The 20,778-nt window shown below is 45.5% G+C and overlaps 1 protein-coding gene across 1 annotated transcript in view; it reads left to right on the top strand.

Moving 5' to 3' along the window:
• LOC140408305 (SWI/SNF-related matrix-associated actin-dependent regulator of chromatin subfamily A containing DEAD/H box 1-like) overlaps positions 1-20,778 on the top strand; it is a 152,348-nt gene that overhangs the window by 1,779 nt on the left and 129,791 nt on the right. Inside the window, exon 2 of the mRNA XM_072495322.1 lies at positions 7,773-7,944. Coding sequence (XP_072351423.1) covers positions 7,773-7,944 — 172 coding nt within the window. The remainder of the gene's footprint in view (positions 1-7,772; positions 7,945-20,778) is intronic.

Below are 20,778 nucleotides of genomic sequence, written 5' to 3'. Positions count from 1 at the left end.
GGTGGATGAGAAATACCCGAGTGCTCCTACCAAGGAGTGGTTAGCGGAGAGGAGGAGGTTACAGGGGTAATTAGACAGGCTGATTATGGGAAGGTAGTGGGGCAGCTACAAAGGGTGAGGGTGTGCAGTATGACTATGGAGAGATAGCGAGCCGTATGCTAAGCCTTCAGCCAAGGAGGCAGACCGTGTCGAGGAAAATCTGAGGGCACGGGGGGGGGGGGGGGGGGGGGGGGGGGGGGGGGTTGTAAGTGTCGGAGCTGGGGAGGCGCTCGGGAGTATTGTGAGTAGTTATATAAGGCTGATCTGGTTGGTGAGGAAGGGGATTATGGGGCGATTTTTGGATGAGCTGGAATTCCCAAGGCTGGATGAGGAAAGGAACTGGAGGAGCCCGTAGGGTTAAGAGAGGTGATGGATAGTATAAAAAGATTAAGTTGGGGAAGGCCCCGGTACCTAACGGTTACCCAGCAGAGTTCTATATAAGAAGTTTGCGATGGAGGTGGCACCACATTTACTGTGGATGTTTAGTGAAGCGCAGGAGAAGATGGAGCTCCCAGCGATACTGACCCAGGTGTCAATCACATTAATCCCGAAGAAGGGGAAGGACCCATTGGAGTGTGGGTCATACAGGCCCATATCACTGTTGAACACTGATGTGAAAGTGTTGGTTAAGTTAGTGGCGGGGAGGATGGATGTACGTGTTCCGGGGGTGGTTGCAGAGGACCAAATGGGTTTCGTAAAAGGGTTTCCATTAACATCAGGAGGTTATTAAATGTGACCATGGACTCTGCCAAAGGACACGTACGGCGGTAGTGGTTTCTATGAACGCAGAGAAGGCTTTCGACCATCTGCAATGGCAGTACCTATTTGAGATTTTGGGAAGGTTTGGGCTGAAGTTGTGACGTGGGTGCATCAGTAAGTGGCCCCGGTGGCGAGTGTAGACAAAACAAGATGAGTTCAGAGTTTCGAGTCGCTCATGGGATCGAGGCAGGGGTGTCTGCTGTCGCCGCTGCTATTCGTGCTGGCGATAGAGCCCTTGGTGATGGCTCTTAGGGGATCAGTAGAATGGCAGGGGATTGTAAGGGAGAGTAGGGAATACCGGGTGTCACTGAACGCAGATGACCTGCTGCTGTTTGTTCGGACCCTTTGGAGAGCATGGGAGAATTATGGACATATTGGAGAGGTTCAGGAATTTCTCGGGCTATAAATTGCATGTTGGAAAGAGTGAGCTGTTTCCGGCCAATGTGGCAGATCGGGGAGCCAATCTTGGGGTGTTGCCGTCTAGGGTTGCCGGGGACAGGTTTAGGTATTTGGGGGTTCAGGTGACGGGGGAGTGGGCGACGATGCACAAATGGAACCAAACAGTTAGTGGAGGAGGTTGGGGAGGACTTCAGGAGATGGGATATGTTACACCTGTCATTGGTGGGGGGGGGGTCCAGGTGGTGAAATTTATTTGCCAATGTTCCTGTTTGTATTCCAAACCCTCCCAATCTTCATTCCGAAGGCCTTTTTCTGGATACTAGATGCCGAGATTTGGGGGTTTATATGGGTGGGGAAGGTTCCTAGGGTGAAGAGGTCCCTGCTACAGAGGTAGAAAGGCGGATTGGCGTTACTAAATCTGCGGCACTACCAGGCGGCGAAAGCAGAGAAGGTATGTTGGTGGGACGGAGAGGGGTAGGTGGTCCAGCCTGAGGGCCATGGTGTAAGTGACGCTCGTGCAAGTCGGTACACAGTGAGCCTGGTGGTACAGTCCACGATTAGGGTGTGGAACCAGTTGAGGATGGAGGGGATGTCGGTGCTATCACCACTGTGTGGGAACCATGGGTTTGAGCTGGGGGAGACAGATGTCATGTATAGGCTGGTGAGGGCGAGATTTATATCTGGAGGAGAGCTCTGGAAGTCTGGAAGAGCTGCGGGAGAGTGTGGAGTTGCCGAAGTTCAGGTATATGTAAGTGAGGGACTTTGCGCAGAAGGAATGGTGAGGGTTGCCCATATCCTGTTGGAGTGGTTGCTACACCCGGATGTGGAAGGGGAGGGTAGGATTGGGGATATACAAGGGTGGCTGGGGGAGCAGGGCGGAGCAGGTATTGAGGATTAAGGAGAAATGGGAGGATGGGCATGTGGAGATTCAATTTAAGGTGGCGCAGAGCGTGCAGACGACTCGGGCGAGGATGAATGGGTTCTTCCAGGGGATGGCAGGCAAGTGTGGGTGATGCCAGCAAATCACGCACATATGTTCTGGATCTGTGAGATGTTGGAGAGATACAGGGAGGGGGTGTTTGGGACATTATCAAAGATTTGCAGGGGTAGAGGCTTTTGGTGATGATTTTTGGGGATCAGTGATTTGATTTATTATTGTCATATGTATTAGTATACAGTGAAAAGTTTTTTGTTTCTTGCATGTTGTACAAACAATATATACTGTACATGGGAAGGAAGGAGAGACTGCAGAATATAATGTTACAGTTATAGCAAGGTGTAGAGAAAAGATCAACTTAATACGAGGTAGGTTCATTCAAAATTCTGATGGCAGTAGGGAAAAAGCTGTTCTTGAGTCAGTTGGTATGTAACCTCAAACTTTGGTAGCTTTTTCCTGATGGAAGAAGGTGGAAGAGAATATGACCGGGGTGCGTGGGGTCCTTAATTGTGCTGGCTGCCTTTCCGAGGCAGCGGGAGTTGTAGACAGTCTATAGATGGGAGGCTGGTTTGTGTGATGGATTGAGCTACATTCACAAGGGCTTTGAGATATGGTGGGGACTGTTCAAAACCAGGTTTGAGGAATTGTTTATTGGGGGGGGGTGGGGAGAGATGGAAAGGGGAAAAAACTTGCGCACACTCTGAGGTGTGGAGAATGTGTTCTGATTTATTTATGGATACATTTGGAATAAAATACATTTAAAAATTTTTTTTAAAAAAATCATAAGACATAAGAGCAGAATTAGGCCATTCGGCCCATAGAGTCTGCTCCGCCATTCAATCATGGCTGATATGTTTCTCCTGCCTTCTCCCCATACCCCTGATCCCCTTATTAATCTATTTCTGTCTTAAAGACACTGTGACTTGCCCTCCACAGTCTTCTGCGGCACTGAGTTCCACAGATTCGCCACCCTCTAGCTGAAGAAATTCCTCCTCATCTCTGAGTTAAAAGATCATCCCTTCAACCTGAGGCTGTGCCCTCGGGTTCTAGTTTCTCCTACTAGTGGGAACATTCACGTTCATTCTGTCTGGGCCTCTCAGTACCTTCTAAACTCCAAGTACAGACACAGAGTCCTCAACCGCTCCTCATGACAAGCCCTTCATTCTGGGCATCGTTCTTGTGAACCTCTGGACCCTCTTCAAGGCCAGCACATCCTTCTTCACAATATTCCAAATGGGATCTGACCAGGGACTTGTACAGCTTCATCAGTACATCCCTGCTCTTGTATTCTAGCCCTCTTGACATGAATGCTAACATTGCATTTGCCTTCCTAACTGCCAACTGAACCTGGAAGCATTTGTACCTTTTCCGATGCCCATGTGTACTTCCTATAGTGTATGCTCGATTTGAGCAGAGCTGGTGTGTTACATATGCTTGGTGTAACATCCTGTCATTTATATTCTTTACCTCTATTTATAAAACCAGGATTCCAAAGTCATAACTTTTGTGCCGCTGTCAAAAGATTTGTGAGCAAACTCCTCTAGGTCTGTCTGTTCATACGATTTTAAAGAAAATACATGATTTATCTTATTGTCTCTCCTTATTCTTCCTACTAGTGTATCCCTCATACTTTTCTGTGTGGCAGGATGGTGTGATTAAATTGGTGTTTGACTCTGTAGTAAACAAACGTCAAGGGAGTAGTGTGAATCCAATGGTGATTTGCTGGCACCTGTTTATGCTTTTACCAAAGACCAATTTAAATCCCATTGTCTTAAGCTCAGAGTATAGCTACAATCTGCTGCCATTAAAGGGAGGATGCGAAAGAAGCTCTGTTTTGGTTGCCAGCAAGGATGAGGGAAGAGCTGCAATTACATGGCTGGCACAAAAAAAGAACATAAACCGGAAGATCAGTTATAATAACTTAAATCTAGTGAATTTGAATTGTTGATTATTCTGTTTTTAATTCAGAAAAGGCTTCATTGAATGATCAAGAGTACTTCACAAAAGGTGTTGAATGTTTGGACTGCCGAGGAAAGCAAAACAAGACTTAATTTATTTTACGAGGGAGTCAGTTAGGCATTGTGGGTGAAAATCCTTGCAATTTGGCTAATCATAGAATTGGAGGTCCTTCGGCCCATTGAGTCTGCAGCGACCCACAAAGAGCACCCTACTTAATTTCACACCTTCACCCTATCCCACGAACCCCACCTAACCTTTTTTGGACACCAAGGGAAATTTAGCATGGCCAATCCACCTAATTTACACATCTTTAAACTATGAGAGGAAACCCGAGTACCCGGAAGAAACCCGCGGACACTGAGAAAGTGCAAACTCCACAGTCACCCGAGGCCATTGCTAACCACTGTGCCAACTATTGAACTGTATCTAAATCTAGACAAGAGTGAGTATTCGGCTGCGGGTGGCAGCAAGGGTGGTGGGGCTGCCATTCCGTAGGGCAGGAGATCACTTTAGATATCTGGGGGTGCAGGTTCCCTGGGTATGGTGGGGGGGGGGGGGGGGGGGGGTGGGGGGAGCTCTGCTGGTACAACATTTCTAGTTTGGTGGGGAGAGTGAAAGCTGATCTGGCAAGGTGGGATGGCCTGTCACTGGCGGGTCGGGTACAGGCGGTTAAAATGAACGTGTTGCCGCGATTTCTATTTATTTTCCAGTACCTGCCGATTTTCCTGCCAAAGGCATTTTTCAGAGAGATTGATGGAATGATAGCCTCGTTCATATGGGATGGGAAGGTGGCCAGAGTTGGAAGTCAGGCAGGGGGTTTGTGTCTTCTGAACCCTGGTGTATTATTACTGGGCGGTGAATGTGGAGAAAGTGCGGAGCTGGGTCAGCGGGAATGATTCCCAGTGGGTCAGAATGGAGGAGAGTTTGTGCAGGGGGTCGTGATTGAAGGCACTAGCAACAGCTCCGCTCCCGATGGCCCCGGGGAAATACTCCGGGAATCCGGTAATAATAGCTTCATTGAGAATTTGGAGGCAGTTTCGCCAACACTTTGGGTTGGGGGCAGGGTCAAGGAAAATGCCAATTTGGGGGAACCACAGATTTGAGCCAGGGAAGTGGGATGGAAATTTTCGGAAATGGGGGGAGGAGAAGGGGATTAAGACAGTAAAAGATTTGTTTCTTGGGGGTTGGTTTGCAGGATTGAAGGAGCTGGAAATGACGTATGGACTGAAGCAGGGGGAAATGTTTAGATACATGCAGGTTTGAGGTTTTGCCAGAAAGGAGATACAGAGCTTCCCGGTGGAGCCAGCCTCCACATTGCTGGAGGAAGTGCTGAAGACAGGGAGACTGGAGAAGGGGGTAGTGTCAGCAGTTTACAGAGCTATTTTGGAAGAGGAGAAGGCACCACTGGAAGGGATCAAAGAAAAGTGGGAAAGGATATGGAGGAGGGGTTCTGGTATGAGGTGCTCCGAGAGTGAACGCCTCATGCGTGAGGTTGGGGCTCATAGAGCTGAAGGTGGTATATAGAGCACACCTCACGCGGACGAGGATGAGCTGATTCTTTGAAGGGGTAGAAGATGTGTGTGAAGGTTGTGGGGGGTGGGTGCAAATCACGTTCAAATGTTTTGGTCCTGTCCAAAGCTGGAGGATTACTGGAAGGAGGTTTTCAGGGTAATCTCTAAAGTGGTGCACGTGGAACTGCCTGGGCCCCCGGGAGGCCATATTCGTGGTGTCGGACCAGCCGGGGTTGGAAACTGGTGCGGAGGCGGATGTTGTAGCCTTCGCCTTGTTGATCGCTTGAAGGCGGATCCAGATGCGATGAAGAGCAACCTCTCCACCCTGTGCCCTGGCTTGACGGGGGGACCTGTTGGAATTCTTGACTCTTGAAGGTTAAGTTTGAACTGAGGGGAAGGATGGAGGGGCTCTACAATTCATGGGCATTATTCATTATGCACTTTCAAGAACTGGATAACATCGAACATTAGTTGGGGGGAGGGGAGGGGGACTGTCTGTGTTAATGGTGACTATGGGTGATTCCTGATTCCTTTTTGTCATTTGTTTATGTGAACATGTAGGCTTAGGTTTGGCGTTTGGTGGGAGGATGGGATCATTGTTATTTATATGGGGATTGACATATTCGTAACTGATTATTGTTTATTGTTGGTGCGTGTAAATTTGGGAGAAAATGTGAAAAAGGAGAATAAAAATATTTTTAAAAAAATATATTGAACTGTATTCTGTGGACTTTGTGGAGTCCCTTCAGTCCTGTACTTAATGTATTATTTGTATAGTTCTTTATCAAATTACTATGGTTGTTTTAACTTTGAGCAGCTATAAATTATAATCAATGTTTTTATAAGGCAGTGCATACTGCATTCGGGTATTACCCTGCTAGCTATTTCATTTAAAAATCATGTTTATAAAAACACTTTGCAAGACGCGTATTTATTTATTTTTATAAATTTAGAGTATCCAATTATTTATTTTTCCAATTAAGGGACAATTTAATGTGGCCAGTCCACCTAACCTGCACATCTTTGGGTTGTGGGGGTGAAACCGACTCAGACATGGGGAGAATGTGCAAACTCCACACGGACAGTGACCCAGGGCCGGGATTCGAACCCGGGTCCTCAGTACCGCAGTCCCAATGCTAACCACTGCGCTGCATGCCGCCCCAAGACGTGTATTTATGAAGACATCATGTCTATTTGTTTAATATCATAAGTAAACCATTGCTATAAATTTACTGCTAAGATCTTCTAACTAATTTTGATTTGACAATTAGAATTTAGTAAATTTTGTTTACTTGACTTTTTCCCCATATGTTGGGGTTGGGAGAATGGTGCCAATGGGGGAACGCAGGGAACTAAAATTGAGTTCCTCCATTTCCTAATTTGTGTTATATTTGCATTCGTGGGTGGGAATGGAAGGAGAATATCCTCAATTAATTGAATTTTTATATAAGTCTAATCTTGTAAAGTCTTTACATCCTCTTGTAAAGGATAAATAAATGGGTTTATAAACCTGATCAGATAAATAGGAAAATAACTATATTTTGTATGCCACCAGCTAAATTGTGATTGGGATATTTGACTTTTCGTGCACCTCTGTTGGACATTGCGTGTTAATTTACTCTTCCACACTCCAATAAATGCATTGCTTATCATGTATTATTGGCACTCCTAAGTTATTCATCATATTTGTTGTTTTACCAAACCAAAGTATTTTAACAAATAATCAAGTAGCGATTATTTTTCAAAGTAGCTCTGACGCACCAAATAGAATAGAGAGCGCCAGAAGGCCGAGCAAACAAAGGTAGCAAACCTAACAATAAAGTTCAACTGCTTAACTGAAGTTTATGAAAGAATGTTAGCATTGGACCAAAAATAGAGATAATAGGAAGAGGGTATGACAGTCAATATGTGGATCATGTTAAAATTCTAAGATAGTAATTGGCTTGACCAAGGATATACATATTGCTCCTAAAATGATTGAATATGCCATCGACTATGTTTACACGGTATAGCCATCGCCCTTGCCACTGAGAACAGTTAACCACAAAAACAAAATACATTTTGATATCTACCATTTTAATGAAACAGTACATTCATTGATTCACAAATCTTCACACACTGACTTTCATTAAATTTTAAAAAACATTGTTTCCCTTTCAATGTTTTAGTGACCATTGTACCTGAGACACCAGAAGGAAAGCAGTCCAACCTTTTATCATATTTTAGCAAAGAAGAAAAAGGAGTCCTTTTTCTTGACTCTGAATCTGAAAATGAAGAACCGTGCAAGAACAGTTTATCATGTCCAGCAGTGAATGGAAGGCCAAAGGACCTTCAAAAACTGTAAGTATTATTTCATACACTGCCTAATCACGGATTTTCATGTGTGCCCCATTTACCTCAAATTTGTAGCAGTGGTTTATGCTTGATGACTATTTGCAGTAAAGTTACTAGATGTTATTTTTTTGGCCAAATGATCTATTTTGAGCAATTTGACACCTGGAGTTTGTTAGGAGAGTATAAACTGCTGTCAGGTACTTCATTTTTTTCTATACTTCTGTGAGCCCTGACTGCAATGTTTCCTCTAAACTATAGAAAAAAAATCATCCCCTGTTCCAAAAGAATTAGAGGGACCATTGATTGACTATGTTATCAAGTCCAGAAAAAGGGTTGGGCATCAGATCAGGCCAATCTGTGCCTGTTTTCGACATGTGCATTTCCTAAAAGGGAACCGTGGGTGTTTTCTCTCCTTGTAATAGACCAGGGAATGGGAATTGAATCTTAAACTTTGTGGTTTGTATGGCTTGTTTACTGCCTGGTAAGCTTATTTAGTTATCACAGAGTTGTTGGTACTGTGCCTATTGATTATTTTTTAGCTAGCTCCTTGGCTCATCCCTTCATTATTGTTTGCATGATATTTAGTTAATTTTATAAATAGTGCTTTATAATTTTGTAAATATTAAGTGTTCTAGTTTTGGGAAGGCTTACCTGCTCTCATCCAATCCAAGTATTTACAAAGTGTAAGAGAAATTGAAATTAAAGAATGAAGAAGAGCGATCAAGGGCGACTTAAAGGGCCAAAGTGGGGGAGAGTGAAGTCAATGAAAACTTGGACTATATAGATGTAGATTGTTATTGTAAAGTCACAGTGCCCCCATAGCCCTTGCTGTGCCAATATTGGACAAATAATCAGCAATCTGCAGGGCAATAAAATTTGGGCTAAAGAGTGCAAGAGAAAGTCTTAGCAAACAGCATATGCTGCATGATGTCCTGTTCCAGTAAAATATTTCTGGTACCTACACGCAAACGCAAACATGATGGCAAAACTCAGAAATCAGGGTGAAATGATCTGAATGAAAGGGGTCCCCACTCCTCTTGAGATAGGAAAGAAAGACTTGGAATTATAAAATGATACAGCAGGAGCCATGCCTGCTCTTTGAATGTGCAACTGAACTCTCTTTCCCCAGAGATCTGTAATTCCTTTCTCTCAAGGATTTATTCAATTCCCTTTTGAACGTTACCGCAGGTTAAAAATCCCTTATCCGAAATGCTTGGGGGCCGAGTGTGTATCAGATTTCACAATATTGTGGAACATAGTGCGCATGTGGGGCACGTGTTGGGAAGAACGCATGTGTGGTGCGCGTTGGGAACTCCACTCTTGCGACGCGCTCAAGTGCGAATTTTGGGATTTCGAATTGCTCAACCTGTATTGAGTCCGCTTCCACTGCCCTTTCAGGCCTGCATTTCTGATCACAACTTTCCGATGAAAACCAATTTCATCACACCGCCTCTTTCTTTTGGAAAGACTCCCATTTTGGAAGCTGAGCATTTCCCGTCATGTTTGGTGTTCATTTCAATTTAGTATATCTGCACTAAAGCTGCATCCATATTTCAAATGTCAGGCACCTTTTATGCATTTCCATAGACAGATTGGACAAAGTATTATTGATACATAAGGCACTAATGCAATTTTACCTGATTGATCGTATGCTGCATAATTCATTACATTTTAAACTGAAATCCTACTTTAGTATTGCTGAAAAAGTGTCGCTTTTTGTTGAAGATTTTCAACTTGCACTCATCAGGACAATTCATAAGACTATCCGTGTAATGGAAAACGGCAAAGTTGATTAGTTGACAAGCAGACTCTGATAGAGGGTTGCCATAGAGAATGCACTAGTTGGTGACTGACAATTAACTTCCAAGCATTGTTTGTTTGAAATTTAAACCAGTCACCTTGACACTGCAAGGCATTGCCCTGAGAAATGAACCAGCAAATGGCTGTCATTTAATTTGTTTAGCAGAAACAGGTGCAACATGTGTACATGGTCTTTCTGCATGCAAAGAACAGGGTCTTGTAAGCTTCTATTGCATGCAAATCTGCCACACTTCAAGCCCAATTGACCATCTCGCATTGCCAGCATAATTCTTAGCATACTGAGCATTATTTAGCAAATGTTGTCCGAATGACGTATCATATCTAATGTTGGACACTTGTGTTTTGAGTTTTGCAAGCACGGGTTGGTTGGATACGGTCTGTAACTTGCCTGTTGCGAAAAGTGGAAGGGACATGCTGTTTGATGCAATCTGCCAGTCTTTAGTACGTACGGCCTATATACCTAGCATCACACTGACATTGAAATTCATATACCATGTTACTCATTGTGTGATGAGCAGAACGTTTCTTTGGCTTGACGGTAGCATCATGTTGGTGACAAACACAATTCGTATTGCTACTGCATCGTATCAGCGTGAAACAGCTGGCTTTGTCTGGTCCAATTGAGATACCTTGCCCTGCTAACCTGAGGTAGACTGGACACTCTTCCGTTTCCACTGAAACTGATGTCCTTAGCCCTATTCATGAGCTTGCATGATCTACAGCGCAAAAATGATCTTACCACGATACCCCTTATCCCACAGGATGCCTTTGGTGCATCTTATTTCAGCATCAAATTTGCAATGTGAGCAAATGGCTTGGGCCCTATTCACGAGGTTGCCAAACGACCATAGCAACCTCATAAATTTTCATTTGCTCACAGTGTACTGTATTACCAAATCATTAATAGAATTCCAACTATTGGAATGTGTGTTTAGTCTTTGCTTAATTAGGTGCTTTGCAGGAATAATTATGAAGCAAAATAATTATTGACTCATGGTGGGTTATGGCTTAATTGCAGTACCCTTTTGTAACTTCTATGCATTCTCCATTACCACTTCCTGTTTTCACCATGTGGTGCCCTGTTTCTTAATGCAACTGAGTATTTTGCATGTTGTACAGTAAACATCCTCTGACAAACTGCTAAAAGTTAACCTAAGAGAGGAAAATATGAAGTATTTTGTACTAGGGTATTATGATAAGCATCTCTGATTGGGTCTATATTCTTGGGTGCAAAGCCCTTTCATCTTCATGACCTGATTCTAAAATCAGGATAATTATTGGATGAAATGTCCTCTCTGACCAAGATCTTTAAGTGACATTAAATTTGAATCTTTAGCAACCATGTGATTCTGGAAAATTACTTGTTTTATTTGAGAAGATGCTTGCCCATCCCTGTTGTTTCTACAACATTGTCAAGTACAAAATAAATATTAATTAAAGGAATTTGAAAGCAGTAACTCCATTTTCTCTGGTTAACTATCTTTCACAGAACTCTGGCTATATATACACTAATCCTAATGTTTTCAGAGCAGTTTTGCAAAATGCTTATTGTAAGCATTTTTGTTTTTTTGTGTATAATTTTCATTTTTTTCCCAAATAAAATTCCCATCAAGTTTCTGCTCTTTTCTAAAATCTTCAACGACGACTTCTGGTGGTGGCCGTGAAGTGAGCTCCTGCTCGGGGATTTGGTTTTTAGTCCTTGTTGCCCGTTTAGCTGTTCAGATGGAAAAGTGGTGTAGTTGGAAAGTTTGGTGCCCTCCTCCGGTGTGGGTTGTCTGGAGGCCACAATACAAGGAATTAGTCTAGTAAGGGGTCCTCGTCTGACTCAGAAGGCCCTCATGTCGCAGGAGCGGAGATAATGGTGGCCTTCTCTGCGTTGTCGTTGTCCTCTCAGTGGACAACTGAGAGGGTGGTGGAATTCCTGGTGGAGGAGTTTAGAAGTGGAGGCAGGCGGTCACGGATGATCTGGCAAAGGTGACTGAGCCCATTCAGGCAGGTCTCGACAGGATGGAATAATGATTGGAAGTATAGGGCTTGACGATCCAGAAAGTGGAAGAGGTGGTCATGGATCATGATGATTGGATCACCACCTTGAAGGTGAGGGCGGGCAGCAGAAGATGTTGTTGGCGGTGGGCATAAGAGGTTGCTGGATGAGGGGGGAGGGGGAAGAAGACTTTGTTGGGGGTGGGGTGGGGGGGCGCAGAAGATGTTGCTGGCCAACAGCGACAACCCGGAGAGTCGCTCCAGATTGCAAAATTTGAGGATCGTTGGGCTGCCGGAGTGAAACAAAGGTACGAATGCCACCTGGCAAAGGTGGGGGTGGAGGGGAGATATATGATGGTGAGTGTGGAGACCCTCCCGAAGTGAACAGGGACCATTGATACAGAAGCCCAGATATGGTGAGCTGCCACGGGCGTTCATAGTCCAACTCCACAGGTATTTGGATAAGGAAAAGATTATGAGGTGGTTCAAAGGAAACTCGGGAATGCAGAGGGAGGACCATATCTGTCAGAATTTTCCAGGACGCTGGGACAGAATTGGCAAAGTGAGTGGGACTTCATAAGGCCAAGGCGACTCTTTATACAAGGCCAAAGTGAGGTTCGGCGTGGTGTACCCGGCTTGCCTGCAGGTCATGTTTGGAGACGGCGATCGTTAGTTTGATACGCTGGAGGAGGCGAATGACTTTGCAAAGAAACATTGGCTGGGAGAAGTTTGAAAGAAGTACTTAGTTTCACCTGAGTGGTGGGTTTTTATTTTTCTTGCTCATTGTATTTCTCATGCTTTTGTTGTCTTTTATTTTGTATTCGGGTTATTTCTTTTGTTTGGCTTCTCATCGCATTGTTAGGAATGATTGGAAATGTTAGGGGTGAGGTTTGTATAATGGTCAATATTAAACTTGGGATTGGGTAGGGGGCTGTTTGTAGATTTATTGAATGTTTAACTTGCATTTTTCCCCAGTTAGGGGTCACCCTGCTAGCGGAGATGCTAGTTAACGGAAGCGAAGTTGGGGGGGGGGTGGGGAGCTACAGCTGATTATCTTGGGTGGTGTTTGCTTTGTTTAAGATACCAAGTCTAGGATGGTTTGGTTCCTTTCTGGGTTGGGGGTGGGGTTGGATGGGGGGGGGGGGATGGTTTGGTTCCTTTCTGGGTTGGGGGTGGGGTTGGATGGGGGGGGGGGGGGGAGTTGTCTGTTTGGTGCTGTGGGGGTTGTTTGATGCTTGGGGGAGGGAGGGATGGGGAGGAATAGATTGCTGATGGTTAAGGTTTCACTGGTTTGAGGGAGGTGGCGGTGCAATCTCGGTGGGCCTGGAGCCTAGGTGAGGTAGGGCCTTGTCGGATTTCCTTGCTGATCGTGTTGGGGGGGTGGGAGAGGTACAGAGGCTCACAGTTAGGCTGGTTACATGGAATGTAAGGGGTAGGGGTAAATAGGGCAGTTAAAAGATCTCCGGTGGTTGCCCATCTAAAACGTTTGAAGGCGGCCGTTATTTTATTGCAGGAGAGTTTGGGATCGCATGAAGCTGGGAAAGGGGTGGGTGGGACAGGTGTTCCATTTGAGCTTTGATACCGGGTCGAGGGGGACTGCAGTGCTGATCAATAGGAAACCTGGCGGGGGGAAGAAGAGCAGAGAGACTTATTGTGTTTGATCCCAGACGAGATAAGTTGTGTCCCAAATTCCTCATGACATCGGTGGTGGCAAAGGAGCTGCTGGTGTTTATGAAGCAGATAGGTGGTGAGGGGGGTGCAGGTGAAGAGGGATACATGTAGATTCAGATACTCGAGCGAGAAGGAGTTTTTCTTTTTTTCACATGGACATTGGGGCTACTTCTGTATTGACTTCCTTGTTGTGGGTGAGTCGATACTTCCTGGGGTGGTGGGCAATGGAGTATTCGGCGATTGTCATAACTTTACCATGCTCCGCATTATGTGGATTTGTGTTTGGAGGAGGGCTGTGCTCAACGACCCTGTGGAAATTGGATATGGTATTGCTCACAAACACGGGGTGTGTGAGATGACAGCTTCCGCTATTGGGACCTGTGTGGAACTTGATAAGAATGAGGAGGTCGAAGGGCAGCACAGTGATTAGCACTGCTGCATCACGGCGCCAAGGTCCCAGGTTCGATCCTGGCCCTGGGTCACTGCCCGTGTGGAGTTTGCACATTCTCCCGTGTTTACGTGGGTTTCGCCCCCACAACCCAAAGATGTGCAGGATAGGTGGATTGGCCACGCTACATTGCCCCTTAATTGGAAAAAATGAATTGGGCACTTGGGGAAAAATTTATTATTTAAAAAAAAAAAGAATAAGGAAGTCTTCCATTCCACATTCTGGGAGGCATTAAAGACTGTCATCAGGGGGTAGTTAATTTTGATTGAATCTGAGATAAATACGGGAGGGCAGAGATTGGTGGAACCTATCCTTGCAGTGGACTGTCAATTCTCTGCTGCCCCAACGACAGAGCTGTTGATGGAGACGGGGAAAGCGGGTTAGCCACTTTGTCCTGCGAGGGGGACATTTTACGAGTATGGGGAGATGGCCAGTCATTTGTTGGCTCTCCTGCTGAGGCAGCAGGCAGCCTCTCATGAGAATGCAGGTTAAGGACTTGTGGGAGGAGGGTCTTGTTTCTGATCCAGAAAAGATCAATTGGATGTACAGGTCTGAGCCTCCGGTGGAAGACTCGACTATGGTACAGTTTCTGGATGTGTTGGGCTTCCCAGCGGTGGAGATGGAAAGAGGGCAGGAACTGGAGGAACGTTGTATCTTCTATGAGGTCCAAGAAGGCACCTGGCCCGGACAGATTTCTTATGCCATTTTATTCATTTTTGGATTAGGATTTTGTACAGGAGCGTTTGCACCAATGCATCAAATTTGGGGTACTTTCGGTTGTGTATGGGATATAAGGCAGGTGTCTACTTTCCCTGTTACTGTTTGCTTTGGTGATCAAGCCGTTGGCTATTGCCCTTGGGTTGTCAGTTGTATGGAAGGCCAGAGAGGGGTGGTGGGGAGCATAGGGTGTCCTTGTATGCGGACGACTTAATTACGGACCCTCGCTGATGTGGGAAAGGTAATGAAAGTGTTGAGGCAGTTTGCTTTATTCTCGGGGTACAGACTGAACGTGGGCAAGTGAGGTTTTTCCGGTGAACCCTCCGGGGAAGGCAGCTGATCTAGAGAGATTACCCTAGTTTTCGGTACCTGGAATACATTGCATAAGTTGAACAAAGTTTGATAGAGGGGATGTATCATAGAATCCCTGCAGTGCAGAAGGAGGCCATTTGGCCCTTTTTTGAGGGTGCCAACTCTGCGAAAGAGCATCCTACCTAGGCCCACTCTCTTACCCTATCCCTACAGCCCCATAACCCCACCTAACCGTTGGAGGCTAAGGGGCAATTTTAGCATGGCAAATTTGCTTGCACATTTTTGAACTGTAGGAGGAAAGCGGAGTACCCAGAGGAAATCCACACATACACGAGGAGAACGTGCAGACTCCACAAAGTCGGCCAAGGCCGAAATTGAACCGGAGTCCCTGGCACTGAGACAGCAGTGCTAACCATTGCACCACCATGCTATCCCCTGGCAGACTTGAAGAGATGGATGCCCTCCCGTTGTCATTGGCGGGAAAGGTCCAGACAGCTAAAAGAACATTCTTCCAAGTTTCTTGTTCAGTGTCTTCCAATTTTTCTGCCTAAGTCTTTTTTTAGCAGGATTAACAAGCTAGTTTCGACCTTTGTGTGGGTGGGTAAGACAAGAAACCCCCCCCCGGTCACCTGTAGGAACCATAGATTTATACCGATTAGGATGTATTCGTCGTATAAGATTTGAGAGAAGGAGGGGGTTGAGAGGTTTGGAATTTGTTCATGTAGGGCTGGTTCCCTGGGCTGGAGGAGCTGGTGAAGTTCCAGCTTCAGGCCGGATGTGCTTTGATATTTACAGGTATGTAACTTGGCTCGAAGGAACTTTCTACATTTCCTCGATTGCCAGCCCTCTCCCTCATGGGTTAGGTGGTGTTCTTGGATGAGATGGGGGAAGGGAGGATATCAGATATTTATGCAGTCGAGGGAGAGGGCTTCGCTGGAGGAAGTAAAGAGAAAATGGGCGGAGGAAGTACGAGAAAATGGGCGGAAGAGTTGGGTTGTGCTTTTGAGCTGCAGGGAGGTGGAGCAAGGTTCTGCATACGGTTAATTTTACCACCTCGTGCAAAACTGAGTTTGATTCAGTTTAAAGTGGTGCATAGGGCACGGGTGAGTGGGTTATTTCCAGGTGTAGAGGATAGATTTGTGCGTTGTTCAAGAAGGCCGGTGAACCACTCGTGTTTCGGTCCTTGGTCAAGTTCTAGGCTTCCCTCGTCAAAACTGTATCTGAGATTTTGGGGGTTAAAGTGGAGCCGTGCCCATTGTTGACGATCGTTTGGGGTGTCGGACTTGCCGGGGCTGCAGGAGAGGAAGAAGACTGACAGTCTTGGCCGTTGCCTCTCTGATAGCCTGGATGTGGATTTTGCTTGGGTGAGGGGCATCGCTTAAAGTGACACCGTGGCTGGGGGACATGTCGGAGGGAGGGGGGGGGGGGGGGGGGGGGTGTACCATTTAGAGGGGTTGGAGGAGGCGTTCTATTCGAGGTGGATGCAGTTTATTACCTTTTTAAGGGGCTGGTTGTCGTCAGCAAATGGGGGAGTGGGTACGTTTGGAGGAGGGGGAGCTTTAGATCTTTCATGTATGTTGTAAAATTGAAAGTTTCCTGAATAAAAAATATTAATTTGAGTGTGAATGCCCTTGACCTCAAGGCAGCACTTGACTGAGTGTGGCATCAAGGAGCTCCAGCAAAACTGTAGTTAACGGAAATCAGTAGGGAAACCTGCACTGATTGGAGCCATGCCTAGCACAAAGAAGTAGGAATGTTGATTGATTGTGCTGTGTTCAGTCCTCTTCAGAACTCCTTGGGTAGTGAAGCAGTCTGTGCCCACGTGCAGCATTCTCTGAACAACATTCATATTTGGATTGATAAATGATGAGTAACATTTGTGTCACACGAGTGCCAGGCAGTAATCATCTCCGAGGAAGCCTCTATCTCCTTGACATTCAACGGCATTACCATCACTGAATCTCCCACCATCAATGCTCTCGCAGTTAATGTTGGCCAGAAATTGAACTGGACCAGTTATTTATATACTGTGGCTACAACAACATGTCAGGCTATAGGTCTGAGGCTGACAATTCAGTATTAAGGACCTCTCCTTTTGGCTCTACAAGGCACAAGTCAGGAGTGTGATGGAAATCTTCCCATTTGTCTGAGTGAGTGCATCTCCAACATCACTAAAAGCCCAATACCTTCCAAGACAAAGCAATGCATTTTGATTGCCATTTCATTCACCATCTTTCATTTTCTATGTGCCTCCCTCCCTGTGTGTTTTTCTTTTTCATCCCACTTGTGCATACGGAGACCAGGGTATGCCACCTGCAAGATTTGCTGCAGCGACTTGCCAAACCTCCTCCAAGTCTGAACCCTCTGCCACCTAGAAGGACAATGGCAGCATCTGCATGGGAACACCATTGCGTTCCCTCCCAAGTCAGATACCATCCTGACTTCGAACTCTATCACATTTCCTCTGATGCCTCTCCCCATCCCCGCCAAACAACCTTTTGTGGATGTACTAAAAGCATTTCAACCGTTCAACAAGGTCACCCCCATCTTCTCGTGGGCAATAAATCTTGCGAGCCCTATTTATCCCATGAACAAGTTTTAGAAAAAAATTGTGCAATGTTGCAGAGGGAAAATTCTATGCTCATTAATCATGCCTGACTACCTCGAACCAACAACTGCAACTTGCATTTATATGCTGCCTTTTAATGTAATAAAATAGCCCAAGAGGTTTTTGTGATTTAACTGCTCTTCTGTTAATCTAGCTTCCTAAAACAGTTCGAGTTTGGTTACATCAAGCCTCCGTTCTGATTGTCATTGCTACTCCTGTTGAAACTAGCTTTGTGTGTAGTAAAAACAGAAAATCCTGAAAAAAGTCAGCAGGTCTGGCAACATCTGTGAAGAGAGCAATAGGTAGCATTTGGAGTCCGTATGACTCTTATAATAAATTATTTTATTATTATTATGAAGTTACTGTGAAAATCCCCTAGTCGCCACATTCCGGCGCCTGTTCGGGTACACGGAGAATTTAGAATGTCCGGTTCACCTAGCAAACACGTCTTTCGGGACTTGTGGGAGGAAACTCATACAGACACTGAGAACGTGCAGGCTCCGCACAGACAGTGACCCAAGCAAGAGTCGAACCTGGGACCTTGGTGCTGTGAAGCAACTGTGATTGCTACTGTGCTGCCATCTTCAAAGTTAGAGAGGTAGAAATGTGATCAATTTTATACTGTTTTATGAAAAAGTGGACCCGGTGGAAGAAAATGGAAAGAAGGTCATGATAGCTGTGAGTTAGGAGAGATTACACAAAGGTGTTTAGGGTACAAGACAAAGGAAGTGCTAATGGCAGGGTTGTGGACTATAGAAGGTGCTGAGAGTGGTGTAAAGGTAAGATAGCAGAATGTGTGAATAGGAGAACAAAAGGTCCATGCTCTGTGAAAGCAAATTTAAAAGAACGACGACTGGAAAAAATCTTACGTTTTTATTTTAAAAAGGGTCAAGGTGGAGGAGAAAATTCCCAGTCTAAAGTTGTTGAACTTAATGTTGAGTCCAGAAGGCTGCACCATGCAGAATTGGGAAGTGAGGTGTTCCTCCAGTTTGCGTTACTAGAACAATGACTGGGAAAGTGAGGGGAAGATGTGTTTCATTGTGGCATCAGGCTGGAAATGGCAGAAGGTTATCCTTTAAATACAGAGACTGGTGAGGTGAAAAGTGATGACAAAAGCAACCATATCATAGCTCTGGGAGGCAGGGGAAGGGGTGAGGGAGGCAGGGGAAGGGGTGACGGCAGTGGTGTGGGAGATGGGTCAGCCACGGTTGAGTGCCCTGTTGACCACAGTAGTGGTGGGCGGTGATGTCTTGTTGAGCAAAAAGGCAGAGATGTCAAGTGTTGTTTACAGACCTGTTCATCGGAACCGAAGTGGAGAACCTGGACGAAGGATTGAAGCCTTGCAGCAAAAGGGATGTGAGGAGGTGTAGTCGTGGTAGCTGTGTGAGTATTGGATATTGTCCAGGTCTTGTTGCAAATGCTATTGCTCAGTTGCTACAGAACGTAGTATTGAGGAAGCAGGTGGGGCTGCAGAAGGACTTGGACAGGCAGGGAGAGTTGGCAAAGATGTGGCAGGAGGAATACAATGTGGAAAAGTGTGAGGTTATACACTTTGGTAGGTAGAATGGAGGCATAGACTATTTTTCTGAATGGGAAAAGGCTCAGGAAATCAGAAGCACAAAGGGTCTTGGGAGTCCTTGTTCACGATTCTCGAGGTTAATTGGCAGTTAGGAAGGCAAATGCAATGTTGGCATTCATGTCGAGAGGGCTAAAATGCAAGAGCAGGGATGTAATTCTGAGGCTGAACATGGCTCTTGTCAGACTCCACTTTGAGTATTGTGAGCAGTTTTGGGCCCCCGTATCTAAGGAAAGATGTGCTGGCCTTGGAAAGGGTCCAGAGAAGGTTCACCAGAATGATCCCTGGAATGAAGAGCTTGTCATATGAGGAACGGTTGAGAATTCTAGGTCTGTACTCGGGGTTTAGGTGGGTGGGGGTTTTGGGGGGGGGGAGGGGGGAGGGGGGGGATGGGATCCTCATTGAAACTTGGACACTGAGAGGCCAAGATAGAATGGACGTGGAGAGGATGTTTCCACGAGTTGGAAAAACTAGAACCCAAAGGCACAGCCTCCGATTGAAGGAATGATCCTTTAAAACTGAGATGGGGAATTTCTTCAGCCAGATGGTGGTGAATCTGTGGAACGTTTTGCTGCAGAAGGCTGTGGAGGCCAAATCACCGTGTTTTTAAGGCAGCGATAGATAGGTTCTTGATTAATTAGGGGATCAGGGTCATGGGGGGTGGGGGGGGGGGGGAAGGCAGTGTAATGTGAGAGTACCTTTAAGACATGGATGTTTAAGCAATGTACCTTTAAGCAAACAGTGATGTCAGACTGGATGGAGCTGAGGTCAGGTCAGCCATTTTGCAGTTTAGTTTTGCAGGTTTTGTTTGAAAAGCAGCTTGTGTGTGTCTGTGTTTTGCGGTGAGCTGGATCTCTGCCATGAAAGACTATCTCTGGATCATTTGGGTGATAAGTAAAGCCTTTAACCTGATGTGATTTTGTTTAAAGGTGTTAAGCCTCTTGGAAGTTTGAAGGAACATTTTAAAGAATTATTTATTGTTGCAATATTTTCTGACTTATCTTTGAAGTAAGGGGTGTTAAGAGATCCAATGTTTATTTAAGATGTCAAGTTGAGTTCATGGAATAAACTGTTTTGTGTTTAAAAACCCACGTCCATAATTGTAATCCCACACCTAGGGAAAAAGCGGTGTGCACGGAAAAGGAACAAATCCATTAAAGGGAGAGGTTGGTTGAACTCCATGATACTTTTTGGGGTTCTGAAATGCCTCGCCCATAACAGCAGAAAGCATATCAGTCATGATTGACTATCGGAGCAGATTCAATGGGCTGAGTGGCTCCGAAGTCTTCTGGTCTTATGTATGAGGAGACCTGGTATGAAGGGGCCTATGAGGTTGGAAGCTGTGGAGGGAAGGTCTCTCGAGGAGGTGAGGTCAGTAACCGTCTTGGAAACAAATGGCTTGATGTTCGGTGACAGGGTCATGGTCCAGGGGGAGGGAGAAGGAAGTGTCTGAAAGTTGGGCTCAGCCTCTGCAAGGTAGAGGTCAGTACGCCAGACAAGAACAAAGACCACCCTTGTCAGCAGGCTTGATAACTTTTACCAACTTGGAACAATGGTTGAAGGTACTAGATTAATTGTCTCGTAACACAAATTCGACAACATATGCTGTTTTCATTTGTCCCAACATAAACGCCTTCCCTAACAGGGCCATCTGTCACTTGTTAAGTTTTGCTTTCACCGAGCACTGACGTTTGTTCTTCTATT

Source organism: Scyliorhinus torazame, chromosome 3 (genome assembly GCF_047496885.1).
Source record: "Scyliorhinus torazame isolate Kashiwa2021f chromosome 3, sScyTor2.1, whole genome shotgun sequence".
NCBI classification, from domain to species: domain Eukaryota; kingdom Metazoa; phylum Chordata; class Chondrichthyes; order Carcharhiniformes; family Scyliorhinidae; genus Scyliorhinus; species Scyliorhinus torazame.
The sequence above is the reverse complement of the archived record's forward strand: the minus strand, read 5'-3'. Positions and strand labels throughout refer to the sequence as shown.